The following is a 23,917-nucleotide window of genomic DNA, read 5'->3' as shown; positions in this document are numbered from 1 at the left end:
TAAAAGTTTTGGTGTATTTTTAAATTATTAATATTAAAAACTGCACTAAGATTTTTTTGGGATGCCTGTATTAATATATATTTATTTCTTACAAAATTTTTGTTTCTCTACTTCCTCTTCCCAATTACTAGTAATCTGTAAATACCCTCAAGTGTCTAACAATTCATTCAGTCATTTTTTTCTAAAAAAAAAATCCAAATCTAAAAATTCTAAAAATCATCTACCATGCATAAAGGTCCTATTAGGTACTGAGAATAGACGAATGAAAAACCATGAACCCTACCTTCAAGAAGCTTGTAATCAAATACAAGAGTGATACACATTAAAACCAAGGTTAAGGACCCACTGTGTATACACTGTAGACAGTAAATGATTTTTACTTAAGCATGTTGTAATAATTAGATAGTGCCAATCCCGTAAATGTTTTCTTCAGTGCAGGGTAATGGCTCATAGGATTTTGCTTATTCTATAACATTTTTCCACTTAAGTCTTGAAGCTCTTGTTTCTTGGATTTGACCTAGTAAGACCGAGCAGCCAACATGTTATATCTGTTACATGTTATCATGTTATTTTCTACCATTCACTATAATTATCCCTTCTCTAAACAAGAATAACAACAAATAAGCACACCATCCTTTTTGGAGACCCCTTAATCACACAATAAGTGCTTTCATCTTAAAATTTCAACCTCAAAGAAGAACCAGTAATCAGATTGCAAATCTTGTTCTCTAAAGGTCTGAATCTTTAGAAAGGTCATTATGTGAGTCTGTCAAGGCACGTATTTTAAATAGAGTACTTCTTTCTTAGTTCTTTTGTAATGTTCAAGTGAGCAACTTTCTGACATAATTCACCTTCCAAAAGTTTTGGAACTTTAAAGTTATTCCTGGCCCAAACACACTGTGCCAGTGGTTAAGAAATGGTTTACCCAGGTTTATAGTTCCCCCCACCCATTGGGAGGGAAAAGAGTCCTAGAAGTAGGGCACTAGTGAAAACCCTTGCCATTTCCATGGTGCTGGTGGCAGCATGGTAACTTCACCCTCCCTTCTCTTTGAATGCAATTCCCTTTCCTTGATGTTAATGCGAGTTGTTCCTTACTAAAAGTAATAAAAGGAAATGAAGACACATTCTAAAATGAAACTTGACTCTAATCCATTCATCATCTAATACCAGCCTCTTTATCTTCGCTGGTACCTAATCTGGTTAAATGTCCCTGTTGTAGGATTTTAGTGGAAATCCTCTACTGGGAATAGGGTTTTTTGCAATTGGATTACTCTCAGTAAATGGCCCAGTAGTTCGCTAGTTTCAGCTTAATTTTTTCTTTGTGATCTTGCTAGGCTAAAGTTATCATGAAACCCTGTATTATTGGGAGGTAGGGTGTAAGAATAATTTTATGGGGACTAGCTATAGAAATTAGAAAACCTTAAAAAAAAGACTTTCCTTTTCTCCCCCCTCCCAATCATTAAAATGCCTATTCCTTGTTTTCCAGAACTGCCTTTTTAAAATGCATACCTTTTATTAGCACAATTCATCATCATCCAGTTAACTTATTAGTGCTCTCTGATGAATTCCTAATGAGCCTGGGCTGCTGTAATATGCATAAAATATGCAGGTGATTGCCTTGCAGTTTAAGCAGACCCCCGTAAAGTTCAGACTCTGAGTAGTGAGCAAGCAGGGCCTTTCATCCATGCTGTTTGTAAATAGCCACAGAAAATGGGGAAGATTCAGGGAAGCCAGGTTGGGATCCAGGGCTGACTGGGAAAGGACTCAGAGATGAGACCCTAGTTTGCCCCGCCAGCCTTTATCAGTGAGTCAAACTCTTGCTCTCATACTGTAACATCCTGGGTCAGAGAGATTAAAGTCAGCTACTTTCCTACTTAGGTACCCACAGGCTAAAGTGCCAACTGATAGGATTTACAATGGGAGGAGGTGGGTGGAGATTTAAAATCCAGACCCAACAGAGAAGCAAAAGCAGAACAGTGACAACCCATAAAAGATGGCTGGCATCTTCTTTTTCAGGAGCTGGGGAGACAGTAGGTGACCAAGCAGTTTGGTTGTCCTGCTGACTTTGAAGCAGATGGAATGCTGCTGTTAATAATGTGTGTCTCCTTGTCTTTTCCCTTTTCAGTCTAACAAAGTGCCGGTTGTGCAGCACCCTCACCATGTACACCCTCTTACGCCGCTTATCACATACAGCAATGAGCACTTCACCCCAGGAAACCCACCTCCACACTTACCAGCCGACGTAGACCCCAAAACAGGTAGGCCTTGGATGGACATCATGGTCCAGGAAGGGAAGGACCCAGAGGGAGGCCTTATAACCTGGGAGAAAGAGGAGGAAAACAACCCAGAAGCATCAAGTCACATCAAGATGTGAAATGGGGAAATCACTTGGAAACTGGAATGAAGGTGGCTTGGTTCTTACTCTTGGCTATTCCATGACTAAAAGAATGCCCTTCAATTACCTCAGTTTTACTTTTATTTATTCAAAGATTATGAGTTTTTTGCTTGTTTTTCGGTTTGATCAAAGAAGATGCTTTCATCATGCTATTTATTCCTTGGAAGAATGACCTAAGTCCTTTGATAGTTCAGGACATTGAAGTGGCAGTTTTGGCCACTGGGAAGTTAACTTTCCCAAGTCTTTGATTTGGCATTTGGGTGTTCTTTAGGTAGCTGACATAACCCTCCTGTTTAGCCTCCAAACACACCTAAAGAAAGATGTCACAGGGCAACCTGTTCCCACATCTTTCCAGCCTCTTAAGGCTGTAAGAATCTGGGATAGAGTATTCAGTGCCTTCATCCTTTCCCCACAAAGCAGCAGGAAGTCCTCCAATTGCTCAGGTAGCTAAGGTGAAACAGTCACTCAGATATTAACAGGATGGTGTAGAAAGAGAGTGTTTCTTAGTCATCAAGTTGCAAACTTTTTTTTTAGTAGCATGATTATGTTTTCTTCCCCCCCACAAATATCACAGTTAATTGTTGTTTCTTATTTTATAAATATGGAAACTGAAGTTTCCTACTTGCTATGCGTTATTCCTTTCCATTTGAATAAAATATAGAAGATAATGTCCCCAGAGCTACTCATTCAAACAGTAGACCAGGTTGATGGGAGAATTACAAATCTGTCATCCTCCCAACTCCCCATCCTGGACCATGTTCTCAAAAAGTACAAGATGCCTTCTTGTGGCACTGTAACTAATTCTCATTTCACAGGCATGTTTCATTCTTTCTACATGGATGACAAAAAGAGGTGATTCTTTTGGCTTACTTCTTTGCGTTAAAAGTCCAAGTAATTCTGTTGCTAGCCTTAAGTGTAAATAAATAAATAACAGAGCAGAGGAAGCTTTGGGGAGGGTAGTTTATATCAATAATTTTTCTTTCAGTTTTGCATAAAACACTAGCTCACTTCTTTTTTATACTTCTGGTTGGTTAATTAGAAGGTTAAATTTAAAATGGTGATTACATGTCATTTTGTCAGAGGAATTGTTTAGGGCAGGACTGACGCAGGCAGCCTATTTACACTGCTGTTACCAACTACCCCTGAATGAAGCCACACATTAGCTGGTTTTCACCAGCCTCCAACCACTGGGCCTCCTTTTTAATTGCATTGGAACGCAGGCTGCACATGGCTAAAAGAGCCTGGCTTGCCGTCCCTGGGCACTGCAAGTGAATGGCAGAGTCAGCCCCTCATTTAAATAATGGTAGTACAGGGAATAGCTTTTAAATGGTTATCGTAAAACATATGATTAACGGCTGTAGAGTGTTTACTTTTCCTCTGTGAACATTCTTTCAAGTGTGCAAATGGCTCGCTGTATAGTTAAAGCCCAGTTAATCTGTTTGGTTTTTGTAATGGAGAGAAAGCAGTGTCCGCGTGAAAATGTCACACAGGGAGATTTAATTTAGAGATTAAAAGCTTCCTGAGTGAATTAAAAAAGAAATAGTTTACAGCCAAGAATATGCTACTCTACTTTCATGCTCTCTTTTTAAATTCTCGTCTGCCATTGTTCATTCACTTAACCACCTTCTTTCTTGTCCCTTCCTGTCATTGCCATCAACTTTGGTCCTTTCCAGTGGATTTAGGGACACTTAGTGCACTCATTTCAACAGGACTTTGCAAAATCTTTTTCCAATTTTTGAAGCTCTACCTGATTCACTTTTCATAATGATTGATTCTTGCCTATGAAATTAACTTTGTGAGAGTTTTAACTGAAAGACACAACAAACCTTGCAAATCAACATATTTTCTATTTAGTCTTTCCTATATCCCTTGCTTCTGATCCCAAGTGCCTAGTGATAATTACCATAAGTTGAATGGTAGTACATTAAAAACAATTTTTATATTGACAGATACCTTTAAAACATCCTATATGAGGAAAAGGGATATTATTCAGACAGAAGGAAGGACTAAAAAGCTAACTTTTAGAAAATTTACTTGAAAGATGACCCTAAGTATAATGTAGGAAGGGATTGAGAAGCCATTTCATCTAATATCCTCACTGTAGAGATGAAGAAACTGAGATCCAGGGGATTGTGACATGCACAGTCAGGCAGAGAGTGTACATTAGCCTGCATTTGAACCCAAGTCTTCTGATTTGAGAGCCAGTGTTCTTTCTACTAGGAGTTATCTCCCTACATAAGAGGAAAACCAGCAAAGATATGAAAGAGGCAAACAGGAGAAGCTAGGTGTTTCAATGGGTAGCAATAAAAGGAAAGATTTTGTAACTTTACTACATAGGACAAAATTGGAAAGCAAAAATTGAGATTAGAATCACAGCAAATCAAATTCCCTAGTTAGTATTACAAGGAAGTAGCATCTTAGAACAATAGAATTTTTTCCTATTTTCTCCTTAATCTCTTTCCTCTCCTTCCTCTTTTCAATCTTCATCCACTTCTTTTCATACTTTCTTCATTCTAATCCCTCTTCCTGCCTTCTCCTCTTTATTGCTTTCTTTTTTTGCTTATGATTTATGCTTTTTTTTCTTTCTAGGAATTCCACGACCTCCACATCCTCCAGATATTTCTCCTTATTACCCACTATCGCCTGGCACCGTAGGACAAATCCCCCATCCGCTAGGATGGTTAGTACCACAGTAAGGAGTTCCATTTTTTTATTTCCATTTCTTTTCTTTTAATGGGCATAACTTCTTATTAATTCTTAAATAAATTCTTAAATTTAAAGTAAGGGAAGGATAACGTGTGGGAAAGAATGCTAACTAAGTGGCCTCTTGGGAGGAAAGCATGAATCTATAGAAACAGATAAAATAGAACAATGACTCTTGATTCCTGGCCATGGAAGAACCATCTGCCTGATGGAAAGGAATGTCTCATGTCTCACTGAAATGTCTGCAAGTTAGGTGACTTAGTCTGCTATGGAAAAGAAAAGGTTGAATCCTTTTCCATTCTATGAATCCAAACTGCTAAGTGTCTGGAGAACCTTTATTTTTTGCCATTCCCCCTTTCTCCATTTACAGGTTGCATCCTGCATTAAATTTTCTTTTTGAACTCTTCAGTAGTAACAACAAATAACAACAACAATAATTAGTATTTGCATAGTACCTCCCATATACCACACACTGAGTTAATGCTTTACAAAGATCGCCCTGTTTGAGTCTCATGACAACCCTTGGAGAGAGAGTTTCTATCCCCATTTAGAGTTGAGGAAACTGAGGCCAGCAAAGGTTGGGTGAGTTGCCCAGTGTCACGTGTCTAGGGAGGATCTGAGGCTAGATTTGAATTCAGTTCTTCCCGAATCCAAGGCCCACAGTCTATTCATTGTGCCTTCCGAGCTGCTTGCCTCAACTGGTGCTAGTCACATTTGAAAATGATCTTTTTAAAAGGGGGGAAAAATTTTAAGGACCAGGAAATTTTGCCTGTTGAGAAACAAAATGCTAGTGGAGGGAGAGATTTCACATAATCTTACAGTGTCACTAAAGACTTATTGAGCAAGTTATTCTATAACTTCAAAGAACTTAAAAGACTAAATGACTCCATCAATGCCCCCTCCTACATACATATCTGCCCTTTAAAGCCTTCCTATTTAAAAAGAATACATTATTTTTATATAGTATTTTAAGACTTAGACACTATTTTACATGTATTATCTCACTTCATCCTAATAGTCCTGGGAGGTTGAGATTACATGTGGGCTTTCCCCCACCCCTCTCCCACAATCCCCTTGCCACCCATGGGAGAGGAAAGTGAAATCTGGATCTTTGATATTTTTTCAGTGTTTGAGCACTCCCAATATAGAAACTGTATGAGGTAGACTGACGATTCATCTGTAGATGACAAAGTTATGGGGTTGCCTAGGGTACTTGCTGAAAGGGGTTCATCACCATCCACATCATCATCAGCAAGCATTTATTAAGTACCAACTGGGTGACAGATACTGTGCTAAGCATTAAGGATACAAAGTAAAGCAAAAATGACTTGCCCATCATCACCTGGTTAGTGAATGAGTCAGAAGCAAGATCTGAACCCCATTCCCTTCTATCCCTCACCATCTGCACTCTTGTAGCCTCTATTACCATACTACCTCCCAGTAGGATAGTACCACAGATACTCATTCCGAGGAGGTAGTATCACAATAGTGGATAGAAAACTGACCTTAGAATCAGGAAGTCTTGAGTTCAAGTCTGGTGTCTGAAATATTCTGGCCCTGAATAAATCACTTTGTTGTTGTTTATTGAGCTCTATCCTGTTCTGTGTGATCCTTTTTGGGATCTTGTTGCAAAGATGCTGGAGCACTTTGCCATTTCCTTCTCCAATGCATTTGAAGATGAAGAAACTAAGGCAAACAGGGTGAAGTGACTTGCCCAGGGTCATACAACTAATACATTTCTGAGATCATATTTGAACTCAGGTCTTCCTGACTCCACTGTTCTGCATAGATAAAATAATTTCTCATTGGAATCTTTTTGCCAGTGAATTCATAATACCTTTCTAGTGGGGGAAAGAGGGATAATTCTCTAGATTCTTATTTAAAAGAAGGAAATGGGACCTTACAGGGTTAAGAATTTGCTACTAGCAAGTTGCAGAGTCAGGACTTGAATTCAGGTCTCTTCCAAGTTCAAAGCTCATTTTAATTACTTCAATACCAAATTCTGAATATTAAACCCACTAATAATTATATTCTCTTCATTGTCCTTTTGGGGAGACAGAGTGGGAGAAGTATGATTAACAGTTGACCCATTTATTCTTAAAAGGGGCTGGCCAGTCCTAGCAGATGATCCTGGCTGGCATCACTATCTCCCTGTGCTCAGCTGATAGAGAGATGTTTGAAGGCTAGATAAAAAGGAATAGCCAACTCAGACAAACCTCCATCAGAAAAAGTTGTGGGTCTTTCATGAGGAAGCTATTTTGCGTGTTGCTGTATTTTTTAATTATTGTAATGAGGTGTGATTGTCTATTGGTTACCCACAATTCTTCTTGGGGACTCTCCCCCCCGGTAACTCTTGTCAACACTTGTTAATTTGACAAAAGGCTACAAATTAAGCTCTGTTAATTTAATGTTTTCTCACCGAGATCTAAATACCGAAAGAGGCCCAAAGCGCAACTGAAGTCCTTTGATTCACTGTACTTTATTTTGGTATAAATTTACATTCATTATTGTTTTCCTTTGGATGTGTAGCCCTCAATTAGTGTGATGGCTCCATTAAAGCAAGTGAGACTTCGCCTTTAATTATTACAACAAAACACCTAGTTTCAGCTTGGGGAGAGGGTCTCTATTGACATAAGCAGAGGTTATAAAATTTAATTAGCCATTCCTATCAGATTTATGGCATTCAAATTGTTCTGTGGTTCTTCCCTTTGATCCTTGCTGTACAATCCCCAAGATTTTTGTTCTGATCAAATGAGAATAAAGCTTACTGTGCAGAGAGAAGTTTTCCTCCCCCCTTTTCCTTTTTCCTCTGTTCCCCCCCCCCCACACACACTTTTTTCCTTTTTCTCACTTTTTTTCCTCCCTTCCTCTTTTAGGCAAGGTCAACCAGTTTACCCAATCACAACGGGAGGATTCAGGCATCCCTATCCAACAGCTCTGACTGTCAATGCTTCCATGTCAAGGTGAGTTCAAATAATCGGGGTCCTGATACCAGGCCATTGTGAGATTTCTCAGAATGTTCTCTAGTTCCCATTTCATCTAGGAAGGGATCCTCAGTGTGTAGTTAATGGTACAACCTAGGTTCATTTTTAGAGACTCTCCCAGGCCAATAATGTCTGTATTAAAATTGCATTGAACTCTTAATGTGGGTTCCTGTCCGTCTGTATCTGTCTTTCTAACTTGTTGCTAATAGATGGTCTGATATCATATCTGTGATCTGTTTATCTAAGGCAACTGATTGAGGGGTGTAGAAAATGACATTAAAGAAACAGGAAGGAGAAGTCATGACTTACAAGCTTTTTTAGTATGTCTTCTGTGAAGCCTTGGACTATTTGAGAAAGGAAAGGGTGGAGGTAGTTTTATTGTTATGCAATCAGGGTTCCAGAAAAGGTTCCTGGGCTTTTTTCAAAGCTCAAAACTCTGAGAATCTACATTAAAGGTTTGCCTGCCCCTCTAAAGTTTTGAAAGAAGATTTCAATATGTATCTACATGTGAATATTATATGAATACTATATATCTATTTTTCTTTTCCATATCCCCCCTATGTTAGCTCCAATTAATTCTAGCTAATTTTCCAGTGGTTGCTAGTTTATTTACAAACTGGTTGGCAGCACTATGTTTAAGTAATCACTAATTAGTCCTAATGATAGTTTTATTTTCTGTTCATCTGATTTTCAGTCAAGTTAATTAAATCGGTGGAGGTTTAGACTTTTCCTGATGGGCTGAAACAGCTAATCCATTTTGATGATGGCACATAATTAAGTTAGCATGCATTACATGGCAGGGATACTGTCCCCCTGTCTCTTTCTCCAAGCTCTGTAGCCAGCACATGAAATTGGAGGACAGAGGAAGGTTTGGAGAGAGGAATGGAATGCTTGCCTCAGGTATAGAAAAGTGAAGGGATTCTGATTATCGGAGAAGATAGTGTGACAGTCCCTTGAACTGAACTATATACAATTAATTAAAGGTAAAAGTTTTATATGTCCTGAATCCTCATGTTTCACCATCTCAGTTTGTATAGGAAAGAGAGAACAAATGAACACATATGTATGCATATATGAAGGAAGAGATGGATAAATAGTTTTCTTTAAGTGGTGCCCGATAAGACATTTAATCCCTTAAAAAAAGTTCAAATAAATCAGGAAGGACAAAAGAGGGAAAACTCCCTCTGACAAAGCAGGTGACCCAAAGCCCCTGATCTCCCAGTCCTGCATTTTATTTTAATGGTCTTAGGAAATTTTTTTAGTTGTTTTTCTAATGAATTCCAAGAGCTGAATGTGCCTCATTAGTTTTGGGTTGAGTTTATTGATTGAATTATTCTTTATGGGGGTTAGGCTGTAATTTCGAGGGGGGGCCTAGGGAAAAGGGGGTAGAATGAAGAGTTAGGGGAGATCTAGGGAGAGGGGAGAAAGTCTATTCCCCAGGTAGGCCTTATGAAAGGTACCTAGTTAAAAAGAGTATACAGCAAATTAAATACATTATTGTCGTAATGGGCCGACAGAAGTACAGGTCTATTATACTTATGGCAGTTATAGGAAATGTAGGCAGCGTGCCCTGTTCCAGAATACCCTTTGATATTCATTCCATTCAGCAGCGGGGCCAGGACTTCTCAGAATTAAGTGATGGGTCATTATACTTTAAACACCACGGAGAAGCCTAGATTGGCAATTAAACAGCACTTGCTGACACTCACTTGTGCCACCCTGTGACCCCCTTTAGATTGAGATGTTGGAGCTCGGGGCCCTCAGCCTGCTAAATTGGTGCAAGGCGCTCCTCCTGACGAGAGCCGGCTCTGAAATCTGCCGGCTTCAAAGGGAGCAAGATCATGTATAAACCATAATGTGGGTGCACCGTGGCTCAAAAAAAATAAGGCAGGAAGAGATGAAATGGTACAAGTGCAAGGGGGGGAATGAGAGAATAATGACAAATCTAATGCAACTCAAAGCAGGATTGTTGCACAGGAAAATGCATCCTACTGCTTGTGCATAAAATCAAGGCAGGCAGATGACATCCAGTTAACAGAAACATGTCAACAGTGAAGCAAAGTGAGACTGAGTAAGAGGGAAGCCCCTGAGACAGCCAGAAACAAAAATTAGTTGTCCTTAACAAGTTAAGGCTCATCATTATATTCTGGCTTGGAGCCATAAAAGCAGACAGGGGTATATAATGAGCTACTTAGAATTTTTAGGGTGTTTATTGCATTTCATGAAATAGTTGTCTGCAGAAGAGTTTTTTAAGCAAAGGTATGCATTCTCTCTCCTTTACCCTGTCTCTGTCTCTTACATACATTTGAGTAGGTATGGATGGATGGATGTAGATTTATTCAACAGCCCCTTGGAACTTCCTTTCTTCTCTGCCCTTCCCCTTGAAATATAATCAATCCTTGTGGCCTTTTTCTCTGTTATGCATATTCTTCCTTTCATTTCTTTGCATACCTGTCCCTATTCACAGTTGCCTAATCCAAGAAGGGAATAGGGTATACTTACGTCATATCCAACATCTGATGTTCATGGCAAAGGCAACCCCTCCTCCGTCCAAGTACTTCCAGGGACATGTATTTCCATTATCCCTAAGGCCCTGAAGCGGTGGAATGGAATGGGGTGAGACCACAGGGCTATTGAGACTTTAAGTCTCTTTGATGGTGTCCAGTGCTGATGGTTATGTCTAAGTGAAAGATCACATCAGGTTACAATCCAATCAGTCATTTTCAAATTTTGACAGGCCCCAAAAGAGTTGCAGTTCCCCCCCCCCATACTTCTGAAATTTTCTTAGTCAAAAGCCACCTCAACATCAAATAAGTATCAATCTAGAAGTATGACTAAACAACCTAAGAAGGAAGACTGATGTAGAATTTGGAAGTCAGAAACCCAGACTTTTTTCCCCATTCCTTTGATATTGTGCTATTTAAAATTATTATATATTCCCTGTGAGTTCATAAATAGTACCTTCATTTTCATTATTCTCAAAATTAAAGTTTGTTATATATACATGTTTATTAAACAGAAACTTTTCTTTTTTTAGATTTTTCAAGGCAATGGGGTTAAGTGGCTTGCCCAAGGCCACACGGTTAGGTAATTATTAAGTGTCTGAGGTCGGATTTGAACTCAGCTACTCCTGACTCCAAGGCCAGTGCTCTATCCACTGTGCCACCTAGCACCCCTTAAACAGAAACTTTTAAAAATATAAATCATTCATGATATGTGATCTAGAGAACGTTTTAAAATTATCACCAAAATAAAATTTCACACTTCAATAAGATACTTATCTCTTACCTTCATTTAAAATAGTTTATAGCTGATTCTCTAAATCTGAAATTTATTACCCAGTGGAATTGAGAAAAATTTTTCCTCTTGTCAATGTATGGTATATGCTCCATTAGAACCTTTTTGGTTTTTTTAAATGAATTCAATGAATGACTTGAGCCTGGAGAGAGAAGAAGAAATGTTTTCTTTTGCCTAAACTTTTTTTTGGTACCTTTTAGGTACTTATTTGTGGAAATTGGTGAGGTTTGGTAGGTTCTTTTTCTTGTGAGTTTGTGTCATATTTGCCTTCTTTCTCTACTTTTTATCCCCTTTATCCTTTTGAAAGGTTGTGTAAAAATATTGACCCTTCCAAGTTCAACAAATATTGCATTGTACCTATTTGATACATATTAAGAATTGCTTTTCTCCTCTGATTTTAACTTCCCTACTTGGTATGCTTATGCTTTATAAACTGATTTTTTAAATTAGAAAATTGTCTTTCTATTTTGTGTATTGTATGCACTTAATTACATTAATTGAGTTGATTCAATCCCTTGTAGCCCAATTTACCTCTCATAGGGTGTAGGGACACACCAGCTTTTGGTGCCCACTGAATTGCTTAAAATAATTTTTCCAAGAGCAAAAAGCAAGAAAATAAAAATTAAGTCAGGCTTCAGTCATTTGATGAATTGGTCAGTCACATTTTCCTTGGTTCCTATCAGATGTCTGAAGATATAGTTGTTAATCATTTTTTAGACTTCTTTACATGTATATATACATATATATATATATATATATATATATAATATACAAATATATGTGGTATATTGTAAAAAAAGAAGAGAAATTTAGAAACATGCGAATTTAAATGTAGAGTCTCATTCATGTCACATATATGCTAAATGTTATACATTATCAGCCTCTTCATCTTTTTTTGTATTTATCATCTTAAGATATTTTTATTTTAGGCTGACAAAGGACCAAATGAGAAGAATTGTTCCCCCCCCATTCTTTCCTTCCCCATTACTCCCTGCCAAAATAGTAAAGTGCAACAGTTCAGCAGAAACAAAAAGAAATTATTTTGCTCCATCAACAGAGTAAGGCCTAATGAGGCATGAACAGCATTGTCAAAAATGTGTGTAAATTACAGCAGCGTTAATATTTTATTTAGCTGTCAATATACAACAAAAGATTTCATCCTTGATTCCAGAACTGATTAGGACTGTGAAATTGGCTTTTTAGTTGCTACTAATAATAAGAAAGTGGACGTGTTGTTTCCGGCAGGTAGCTTATACCCTACTTTTCCGCCCAAGTACATCAGTTGAATTTGTCTTTTGTTAAAGATGTTAAAAATCATAATGCCTCGTGTCAGTAGCAATAATGAAGGGGAAGATTGGCTTTAATGACATTATGAGAATCATTATGTTTAATTTATCGCTAATTAATGCTGACAGGTTTCATATGCTTTGGGTAGCTTTCATGTGCTTGTTATATGCTTTTTTTTTTAATCTGTGTGTACATATCCCTCCCCATTCATTCATTTTTATTCTGACGATTTACACAGCTTTTTGTCTTCTAGGTTTCCTCCTCATATGGTCCCACCACATCATACTTTACACACAACTGGAATTCCTCACCCAGCCATAGTCACACCTACAGTCAAACAGGAATCCTCCCAGAGTGACGTGGCCTCACTCCATAGCTCGTAAGTGTTTTCTTTTTATTCTTTTTCTTCACCAGTAGGCTCGGCAGACCATTTTTCAATGTGAGTTTGACTCCTGTTAAGAACACCCACTTTGGAGTCTCTGCACAGTTTATTTATTTAATTCGATATGATAAGGGCATTTCATTGATTGTATTCACTGTGTGCGAGAATAGAAATGCTTCTCATGCATGTGGATGGACCAAGATTTAGAACTACCTCCCTGTTCCCTAATCTGTTAATTGGGCATTTGAGGTTTTGTTCTGAAGGAATGAAGAATTGTTCATAGTTTAGGAAACTTTCAGATTTGATCTAAAAAATTTATTTTTTTTCTCATTCTTTGAGCTCTTTGAATAGCAAAATTCAGTGTAGGCCCTTTTGCTTTGTTTTGTGTTGTTTTCCTTGTGTCTCACTGAATTAGTAATAAGGGAATTGGTGGAAATAGAAGAATGGGCCAAGGGGAGCCAGGCTGTGAAAGTCATTACCAGGGTATGTGTTTGTCTGTTCTTTAAACATACAGGAAACATCAGGACTCCAAAAAAGAAGAAGAAAAGAAAAAGCCCCACATAAAGAAACCTCTTAATGCATTCATGTTGTATATGAAGGAAATGAGAGCAAAAGTTGTAGCAGAATGTACATTGAAAGAAAGCGCAGCCATCAACCAGATCCTTGGTCGAAGGGTAGGTGATGAATGTCATCCTTAGGAGAGAGGAGAGGGAGCTGTTCAATAGAGACATAGAGAAACTGGTATATAGAGGGCAGAGGGAAGAGCCAGAATTTCAGTGGATTCGGACAAATTGCTTTTCCTCATCAGTTCCAGTTTTAATCTCTTAATGTCCTTGAAGGTCGTAAGTATATGTTGGGAGAGGAGGCTATATTTCAGCATTTTAAAGTCAGACCAAGTATTACAATCCCCTATCTTCCCTTCTCCCCAAAACAGTAAAGGATAGAACAATCTAAGTGACATATTGCATCTCATCTGAGCTGTCCTGGCTAAGCCCAGGGTCTCAGTGAAACGTAAATACATAAGGCAGTACTATTTGTGGGTATTGGGAAAGATGAAGATTTCTCATATGTAATGAATCTTGTATATGTTGTGAAATTTTGATTTCTTTTTCTTTCTCTCCCCATCCCTTCAACCCCCCAATCCCCAACCTTGCTACAGTGGCACGCGTTATCCAGAGAAGAGCAGGCTAAATATTATGAGCTTGCAAGAAAGGAACGACAGCTTCACATGCAGCTTTATCCAGGCTGGTCTGCACGGGATAACTATGTAGGTGGCTATGTAGGTGGCTATTTTTCTTAGTTGTAGAGTTTGTAGAGAGTCACCTATGCTAGAAATCTTAAATTTGTTTGCCCAAGCAAACTCCAGACCACACTACTACTTTTTTGGTTGTTTATGAAGGGACCTTTATACATTCAGTTGGGTCATCAAGGAGAATGCTTTGGCCTTTCTCTCCAAAGGTGAACAAGAATTTGGCCTGTTGTTCAGCATGAGTGATACTCTGTGGTCCAGATAGTAATAGGGATAGGGGAGTTAAATAACTCACATAAATAACTCACATTAAATAACTCATGTCCATTTATTTGATTGGCCTCTTTTGAGACCTTTGTGAAAGGCCTGGCCACCCTTCTCAGTTTTGTATTGACTTCTCAGTTTCATGAAAGTGCAGAGAGGAGACTTAAACATTCTCAGCATCTTTAGCCCAACCCCTGCTTCTCAAGGGAAAATTACAGAATGACTTCTGATTTAACCTGATAAAAATTAGAGGGATGCTTATTTCTGTCTTCAAAGATATGATAAAGATGTGGTTCTTCCTAAATTTTATTCCCCCGAGGTAAACTAAATGGTTACAGGCTGTGGGATGCATATATTGTCAGTGATGTGGCCCACCTTCAGCATAGATTATCTGTTCAATTTAGATCATCAACTGTCTGGATTTTTCAAGGAGGATACTAATTTGCTAAGCTTTCATTCATGTTACTTTCTATCTTTACACCTCTTATGAAAGTTTTCATTCACTTTTCTTAGGTTGAACTCATCAAGACTGCATTTTACTTCATTATTAACTGAAATTCTTGAATTCCTATATTCATTACTAGGACTTCTTTGAATTTAAAGCCTTTCCTTCCTTCCTTTCTTGCTTCCTTTCTTCATCCCTTCTGTCCTCCTTCCTTCTTTCTTTTCTTCCCTCCCTCCCTCCCTCCTTCCTTCCTTCTTTTCTTTCTCACAGCACAATTTTGTGTTAAAATTTGGCCTTTGAGTCACTGTTATTTAAGGATTCCTTTCATTGCTCTTGAGACCAGTACTACCTTTCCCCTCCTTTCTGATTTTTGTCATGGTTAATAGTCTTACATGTACCCCATTTCTGATATGCATCTCTTAATGATCTCATCCAGACCTTACCTTTCTCTTCTGTATGGTTTGTGTGTATGGGGGAGAGGGATTTGGACTAGATGCTTCCCTAAGCCCCTTTCTCTTTTTAAAGTTTTGTGATCTTAGGACCGTTTTCAGTTGAGATGGCAGAATTGAAATGACTTCCCACTGGGTAAGATAGGAATACCTTCCTTTGGCAGCTTAGAAATGCTTTTGCAATCTTCCTCCCCCTGCCCTCCCCCATGCCCTCTCCTCTGTAAGCACCTGGTCACCCATCTTCCCATTGTACCCTGCCCGCTTGGTGGACTGACAGTGAAGCTTTTTGAGACCATGGGGTTGAGTAGCTGTTAGCACGAGTCCCCAAGTCTGAATTCCTCCTGAGAGTTGAAACAGGAATTAGTGCGAGGACCCGAATGAAAGCTTTAAAAGAAGCTTCAAGAAATGTGTGTCACTGACAGATGGGCATGTGCAGTGTCTTAAATGTTGGGGACCTTTACATATGTCCCCAGCATGTGCGCGCTGTCAAACCCTTTCTTGTGGAGCTGAAAGGAAGAGGATGAGAAGGCTAATGCTTCCTCCCAAGCTTGATGTGCTCTCCCCACCTGACCCCGAGGTAGAGGCTTCCAGCGGCAGCAGAGCTCCAGAGCCTTGGATCACACAGCCATATCACTTGCCAGGCTGCTGCCCTTCACCCCCTCCCCGCACTCCCACCCCACCTCTTGTCAAGAGCTCTTGGAGTTGACTTTGTGTCTCCTGCCACCTGCAGACACCTGTTCTTTGAGCAATCTAGAATGGAGCCATGTTAAGAGTCCAAGCCCAGGGTGTACATAGCTCGCCCCTCAGACAGCAGAAGGGTGATAGTGAATCACAGAGTCAGCCCTTTGAAACCATGAGACCTTGGCAAAGTCACTTTCCCCTCTTTGGTGCTCCATTTCCACATGTATAAATTAGGAGGGTTGAACTAGATGCTTTCCAAGGTGTCTTCTGTGATCTGGGACTCATTTGCATATGATTTTCCATGCATGCTCCTTGGTTCACACCTTTGAGAAGTCAGAAACCTGTTCTGATGGAGTTGATTCTGGCAAGAGTTAGAATGACTTTAGTTCAATTTTGTTGTGGCTTTGACTGTTTTATAACAGAGCTATTAAAAGACCAATTAAGAATAAGGAAAGTAATGAACTTGCAAAAAGGAGCCCTTTGCCTGTTTTCTACTGCCTTGAACCCACCCTTACTTCCCCTGGAAGCCCACCATCCTCTACCATTCTACAAAATAGCTTTTTACCTCACGGGAAGGCCTCAACTTCAGCTTTGAGTGGTGAAAGCTATATAAGGTAGTTTTTTTTTTTTTAATCTTACCTCTTGACCTTTTTCTCCCAATATTAATTTGGAGGCTTCTTGAGATCACTTTGTCAAGATGGGGCCTGTTTGTAAAGACATACAGGTTCTTTAAGAGATTAGCCCAAGATTCCCTCATGGCTATTGTTGATGTGAGAAGGTGAACCTCTATGAAATACTATTAATGGATCTGGCAGGTAGCTCACCTGTTGGTAGTGCTGGTAATTTTGGTGATGGTAATGAGGCCGTGGTCATACATTCCAACTGCTGACAACAGGTAGAAACAGGTGGAAACATTCAGATCCAGTCTCCTATTCTCTACTCATATCATCGTATCTCCCACCTCATGGTGCACAGGCTATCACTCCTAGGGTGGTCCTCATCTCCACTTCTACCTGTTGGAATGCCAAACCTGTCTCAGAACTCGACTCAGGTCCCACTTCCACATGAGCCTTTCTGATGCCCTCCTCTCTCTCTCTTCACCATTATCGTCAGTACTCTCCCATCCCATTTCCCTGCTGCCTAAATTCTCCATATTTGTTTTGTGCTTATCTCTTAAACTTATTTTCTCACAATAGAATTAAGTTCTTATTTTGTTACTGCTTTTCTTGTCTTTATATTCCTATTCAATCAAGTCTTTGGGAAATATCTATAATGAATAGAGTTTAATGTGAGATTCTGGGGTTATGTAATACGATAAAGGAAATGATCTCTGCCTAACAGTGTCTGGCACATTAGTAGGTGCATAATAAATGTTTGCTGAATGGAATTGAAGAGCTTGGAAAGGAATGGAAGGAAAAAGAAAAAGGAAAAAAGTTGAGAACTTTCTTCTCTAGCTAAGATCTATTTAAGATATTGGGTCCTTTCCTTCCTTTGGAGTCCTTAATCTTCCTTCCAAGGGCAGATAGATGACACGGTGGATAGAAAACCAGTCCTGGAGTCAGAAAGACCTCAGTTCAAATGCAATCTCAGACACTTTACAGCTGTGTGATCCCAGGCAAGCTCCTTAACCCAAATTGCCTCCCCCCAAAAAAAATAAATAAAGGAAGAGATAAATTTAAGAAAAATTTTGAGTGTTCAGGCTTACATGGTTTTCTTCAATAACATCATCAAACATTCCTATTAAGCTCTCTCACATTTCCTTTTGATAACCAAAGCTCATAGTTCCTGCCTTCTAGGAGCCTTTCCTCTACATCAGGGATGGGGAACCTTTTTTCTGCTGAGGATCATTTGGATATTTTATAACATCATTTTCAGGCTACATTTTATCAAACATTTAATTAATTCACCCATAAAAAACTACTAGATTTATTAGGATATGTGGTTGCCTGGGTTGCAAGCTGGGAGTTGCTTGCCCCTGTTCTAAATCTAAAACTTAATTTTTAATTGTATACCTGAGTTAAACTCAGAATTGACCATTGCTTAGAGCTAGATGGAACTTTGCACTTCCTTTAGGATGAATGAAAATGATGAAATTTTCCATCAGCCTCTCGAGTTACTTGAACACCTAAACAGAGCTCCTCTACTGCTTCTAAAACAAGTAGAAGGAAGACAAGATGGAAGAAAAAAGGCATTTGTAGAGTACTTACTAAGTGCTAGGCCCTTTACAAATATTATCTCCCTTAATATTCACAACAGCCCTGGGAGGTAGGTGCAGATTTTGAGGTAAAGAATTGGAAGCAAATAAAAGTGACCTGTTCAGGGTCACCCAGCTAGTAAAGTGTCTGAGTCTGAATTTGAACTCAGGTCTTACTGACTCCAGGCTTAGCATTCTATCTATGGTACCTCTTAGCTCCATAGTAGGGGATAATTTACTGAAGAGGAAAAAGAAGTCTGGATGTGAACATTTTGATGTCAAGTTTGGGAGTTTGCATTTTATCATAAGAAAGAATACTTCTTCCTTTTGGAAAGCAATTCCATTCAAGCTTAAGTCCCAAATAAAATTTGCTGCAAATTTTATCTCTTAAGAACTAACCAAAAAAGATCTTTTTTTAAAAAACTGGCAAAAATATTCAAAAAATGCATGAGCCATAGTCATAGCTCTATGTGATTGCCATCCTAAGGAATGCTGATTCTTCTTGGGGGGCATCTTGTCAAGCTCTGGCTTTCCTTGGCCTTTTCCAAGTTCTTTGCAGGCTTTTTCCCATGGCTGATATCAGCAGCCTTAGAGATGGTTTGAGAAGGAAGTCTTCTGAATACCCTGAAAATGGAAAAAGTAAGCCATCTAACTTTCTGCTATCCACAACCTTTGCTTTGCTGCTATTTATGCATTTATTCCTTACACCTCACTTGTTTGAAATAGTGGGCTCATAAGGCCAAGGTTGTGGGTGTTTAAACCTTTTGGCAGCGAACATCACATATACAAGGTTGGGAGGGGGGCAGGACTTTATGCCCTAGCCCTAGCCGTCTCATCAGTAGGAAAACCAGCAGGTGGATGAAAAATGAGAATAACTATAGAATCATAAAACAGTATAAGAAGCATCTCAAAAGGCATGATATCCAATCCCTTTCTCCATAATAGAATCCCATTTATAATGCCACCTTGGGATCATCTGCCTCTTTAACATACCTCCAAAGATTTTTTGGAAAGTCCTCATAGTTAGGAAATTTGTTGTAATAGTCACTACACACACACACATACACACACACACACACACACACACACACACACACACATTGATATTGTCAGCTTAGCTGAGAAAATAGAGATATACTGAGAATTGGACATGCAGTGAATCTAAGATGATTTCTACTTTTGTGTTTTAATTGAGATCTAGAAATAATAGTTAAGTCCCCTTCATTTAATTCTGGAAAAGGATATAAACCAAAGTCAATAAGAGCCTTTGGTTTTTTGTTTTCAATATAGATCATACTACTGACTTTTGAAAAAGTGAGTTTTGGAGGAATAGAAAATTCATTAAGTTTAATTAAGCAATTGGAATCAGTATATATATATATATACCAGTTCATGAATAGGAAGCCTCCATGTATTCCCAATATGCTCATTTTTGTATTCTTTAACCCTACCTTTTCTTCACTTTGTTCAATCTACTGCTTCTTTTATTGATTTTTAACTAAATGATTCCCCTAAAACGCCTCTCCATCCTATCCACCTCATTGATTGGCTCCAAAATAGCATGCTTTCTACAACTCATCTTTAATACCAAAAGGAGCTCATGTCCTTCCAAGAAAGTCTTTTTCTATTTCTGGATAACTGATTGTTAGGACATTCTTCCTGATGTGGTGGTGGTGGGGGGGTGTCAAGATCTGCCTTCCTTTAAATTCTAGCTGTTAATCTTCGTTCTGCACTCTGAGTCCCAGCAGCATCTTTTCCCTTTAAGTATGGACTCTTCCGTATTTGGGGCTGGTCATAGGTGAGTGGGAACACATCTTTTCTCTCCCTGAAGTTGATAACTGACTTCCCATACATTCTTTCTCTTTGGTTCTTTTCCTTCCCACTGAGTATAAGTCCAACGTGTATCCTTCTGGCTGAACACATTGGATGCTGCTATTAAATGTTAATAAGCAGCTGAACTGAAGGGGTATCAAAGCTCTCTGTGCATCTTTTCTTCCCTTTCTAACCCCCCCATACCCCCCCCCGGGCCACCACCTAGAATCTGATCACAAGGGGTAACACCTATAAATACATGCTTTACATATTCACTCTGCCCACGTGAACACAGAAGACTGGGACCACTCTATCTCCTGAAATAATTCTCCTGTGTTTCATATGTTTTATGCAGGGGAAGAAGAAGAAGAGGAAAAGGGACAAGCAGCCAGGAGAGACGAATGGTAAGTTAAATTAATTAATCCCAAGGAAAGGGGGGGGCATGGCAAGGACCTCACTTTTATGTTAGGCTTGTATCTGGGGGAGACAGGAGAAATCCAAGGCCAGGGCATTGAGTAACCCATCCATAGCTAGCCTTTTTGTTTATGCATTTTAATTAATTGCTTCACAACTGCCCTTTTAAAGCTAGTAACATTCATTTTTTGCATGAAAAGCATATTGTGATTCTAGTGGAATGTGTTTTTAAATAACTGCAAAACCATTAACTGCAGAGCTGTAGTCATGCCTATGCGTGGTTTATAAAGTTTGCTAATTTTGTGCGTGTCTGCGTGGGGGGGGAGGGGGAGTTGGGAGGGGGGCTGGGCTTGGGCGGGCCCTTGTGAGTGTTGGACATTCCTTTGGGCTGTACCCGAATGTTCTGATGCATGCCTTTACAGTGGTAAATTGCACCCATTTTAAATTAAGGAGGTTTGTCATTCTCTAGAGGAAATTAGAAATACTGCATAGGCAATCTCAGAGCCCACTTGGAGAAGCCAGCCCTTTACAAACAAACATTTTTTGAAGACATTGTATAATTTGTTCTTTTTTTTCAGAACACAGCGAATGTTTCCTAAATCCTTGCCTTTCACTTCCTCCGATTACAGGTGCTAATGTCATTTTGAGTCATTAAAGTAGTTGATAAAATGTTTTTTACTTTTTCTTGCCATTATAGTTTTATTAACATTAAACATGTATGACATTAAACATTCTTAAGAAATGACCATCCACATGTTTTGATGTGTTTTGGTAGCAGTTTTTTTTTTTCCGTTGTTTTTGGTTTTGTTTTTTTTTTTGTTTTCAATTTAATTTAACTGGTTTTATTTTTTCATAACAGTTGTTTAAACATTGAAAGTGCTTTAGAGTTGAACTAACTGTGCAAATTGAATATGCAGTATTTCTTTAAAGAGACTGGTAAAGAATGGAAGGAATTCTGTAATAAACCTCCTTAATCTAATGGCATTTTTTGCATTGCTCCCACTAAGTTTTCTCATGCAAGCATGCATCCGCAGTATGATTTTTTTTGTTTGTTTTTTTCTTTTCTTTTCTTTTTTTCTTTTTCTTCTTTTGCTTTGCTGCTTAGCTTACAAATTGCAGTCCACTAGCTTTCACTGACTCAATGCCTGCTTCATGCTGCTCTTAGTTTCTGACTAATACTAACAGTCCATTCCGCACAGTCTGTTTATTCTTTTCCATTCCTATCTTAATATTAATAAAACTGAACAACAGGAAACAAAAGTTGAATGTTCCAAAAGCTGCAATATCCCAATACGATCTATTTTTTCTTTCTTTATTTCTTTCTTTTTTTCATTGGTTTCATTTTGTTTGACTTTTTTTAACTGTTAAAACTCTAAGTAGAAGAAAAAAAAGCATGTTAAGGACCTTAATTCCTCCCCCTCGCTTTCTTTTCTTATCCTTCTTTTTTTTTCTGTTTGTTTTTTATTTAAAAAAAATTGGAAAATGCAATCAAAAGGAAATATCAAGAAAATGAAAGTTATCTAGTGACTGATGTCCCCTTATCTGTTTGATCTTATATGATACAGTCCTTGAAGAAGGGATACTGCAGCTTTATTTGCAACAGCTAATTACAAGTTTGAATTAAGAATGTCATTTTCACTTTTTTTAATTTAAAAAAACTTTTAAAAAACGAAAGTGAATATTTTGCAATTAGTAACCAGGTCATTGATTTATTCCTTTTTTATTTTTTATTTTTTTCTTATTTTTATCTTTCTCTTTTTCCCCTCCTCCCTCTCTCTCTCTCTCTCTCTCTCTCTCTCTCTCTCTCCCCCTCTCCCTCTCTCTCTCAATCTTTCTCCCTCTCTCCTTCCTTTTCTCCCTTCTTCCCTTCTTCCCTCCCACCCTTCTGCTCGCTTCTTTCTTGAACTCATTCAGACCTGAGCGCTCCTAAGAAATGCCGAGCGCGCTTTGGCCTTGATCAACAGAATAACTGGTGCGGTCCCTGCAGGTGTGTATAGTTTCCCCAGATTCGCTGTGGCTGGTTTTTCAGCTGGTTTATTTGGTACTTTCCCCCTTCTCTGCCCTGTTGCTTTGTAGCTCTGTGTTGTGATCTTAGGAGGCACAAGGGAGTGGGGGCACTGCCATCCGACCGTCTCTGTGAGGGATTCTGCTTGTTCTCCTTGCTGCTGCTAGCCAAAATAAATGCCACTGTCAAACAGCATCATCTCTCCTTCTCTCGTGTCAGGGACAGCAAAGACCAGTCTTGCCCTTTCCCAAGGAATGTGTTTCATGCCATCGGAATGTTTCCAACCACTTCCCTACCACAGCGTAGAGCGAGCCTCAGTGACTTGGATGTTAACACTGGCCTAAATAGAAGCAAATAATGTCACTTTTTTTTCCCCTTCTCTCTCTTTCTCTCTCTTTTTTTGTTTTTTAAATTTTTTTTTTTTTGACTCATGGAAGTCCTTTCCTTTCATGTCCTTGGTGAGGGGAGACTACCAAATAAAATTCAGGTGATTGAAAAGAAAAAAAAAAGCTATAGCTAAGACTTCACATCCAAATGAGCACGATCCACCATTGTGTTGTATTTTTTGTGTTTACCTTATGCTAACAGATGCAAATACTCCAAAGAAGTGTCGGGCATTGTTCGGGCTTGACCGACAGACTTTATGGTGCAAACCGTGCAGGTATATTACTACCATTAGGCCTCTGGGAAAATCAAAGCCTTCTGTCCTTCTAGAGCATTAGTACGAAAACGTATTTTATCCATTCCCCACCTGTTTCCCCATTCCCACTAGCATCAATGGCTAATAATCCACGTCCTTCCAAATTTCTTGCTAATTTAATGTCATTACCTTTCTCCCACCCTCCTTTCTCTCTTTCTCTTTTTCTCTTTTTCTCAATAACATCTCCCTAGTGCTAGAACTGGGAACAGTCAGACCTTGATTTGCAAAGACTGGCATCTGTCCTTTCAATCTTAGAGAGCTGGCACTTTGCAGCTGACCAACCCCTAAGAACGCTGGGGGGGGATATATATGCAAGATGTATATATCCCCCATTTCCAAGGGTTCTCGTCATTCAAGGATCCACAGCAATGGCATACCAGAAAGGTTCTGGGACAGGTTTTTGGTATTTTTTTAAAAAATGCATTGTTCGTTAATATATATTTACTCACTCTGGATTTTATTAGCTGTCATTTTTATGGAGCTGAAGGGAAATTGTGGCATTGACTGGTGTACACCTGCTAAGGAGTTATAAACTTGTGAGCCAGAGGCTGAGAGAAACTGCAGCATTTGACAGTTCTGCAGAATCATTTTTGGTGCCCAAAGGAATCAGAGAGCACAGAGAATTCCAAATTAAGCACCCATGTTCTGCTGCAGGT

At 38.9% G+C, this 23,917-nt stretch overlaps 1 protein-coding gene across 39 annotated transcripts in view; it reads left to right on the top strand.

Annotated features, from left to right (window-relative positions):
• TCF7L2 (transcription factor 7 like 2) overlaps positions 1-23,917 on the top strand; it is a 230,962-nt gene that overhangs the window by 198,655 nt on the left and 8,390 nt on the right. For 3 of the 39 annotated variants that reach the window (XM_074233677.1, XM_074233662.1, XM_074233654.1), the window contains 9 exons: positions 2,126-2,258; positions 4,985-5,087; positions 7,975-8,061; positions 12,905-13,045; positions 13,563-13,722; positions 14,208-14,315; positions 20,498-20,546; positions 21,135-21,185; positions 22,471-22,543. In XM_074233677.1, coding sequence (XP_074089778.1) covers positions 2,126-2,258; positions 4,985-5,087; positions 7,975-8,061; positions 12,905-13,045; positions 13,563-13,722; positions 14,208-14,315; positions 20,498-20,546; positions 21,135-21,185; positions 22,471-22,543 — 905 coding nt within the window. Of the gene's footprint in view, positions 1-2,125; positions 2,259-4,984; positions 5,088-7,974; positions 8,062-12,904; positions 13,046-13,562; positions 13,723-14,207; positions 14,316-20,497; positions 20,547-21,134; positions 21,186-22,470; positions 22,544-23,149; positions 23,224-23,917 lie in introns of those variants that run through there. The other 36 variants (XM_074233678.1, XM_074233656.1, XM_074233666.1 and 33 more) reach the window with 19 other exon arrangements.

The sequence above is a fragment of the Macrotis lagotis genome, chromosome 4 (assembly GCF_037893015.1).
Source record: "Macrotis lagotis isolate mMagLag1 chromosome 4, bilby.v1.9.chrom.fasta, whole genome shotgun sequence".
Taxonomy (NCBI): domain Eukaryota; kingdom Metazoa; phylum Chordata; class Mammalia; order Peramelemorphia; family Peramelidae; genus Macrotis; species Macrotis lagotis.
This window is presented reverse-complemented; position numbering and strand designations above follow the sequence as displayed.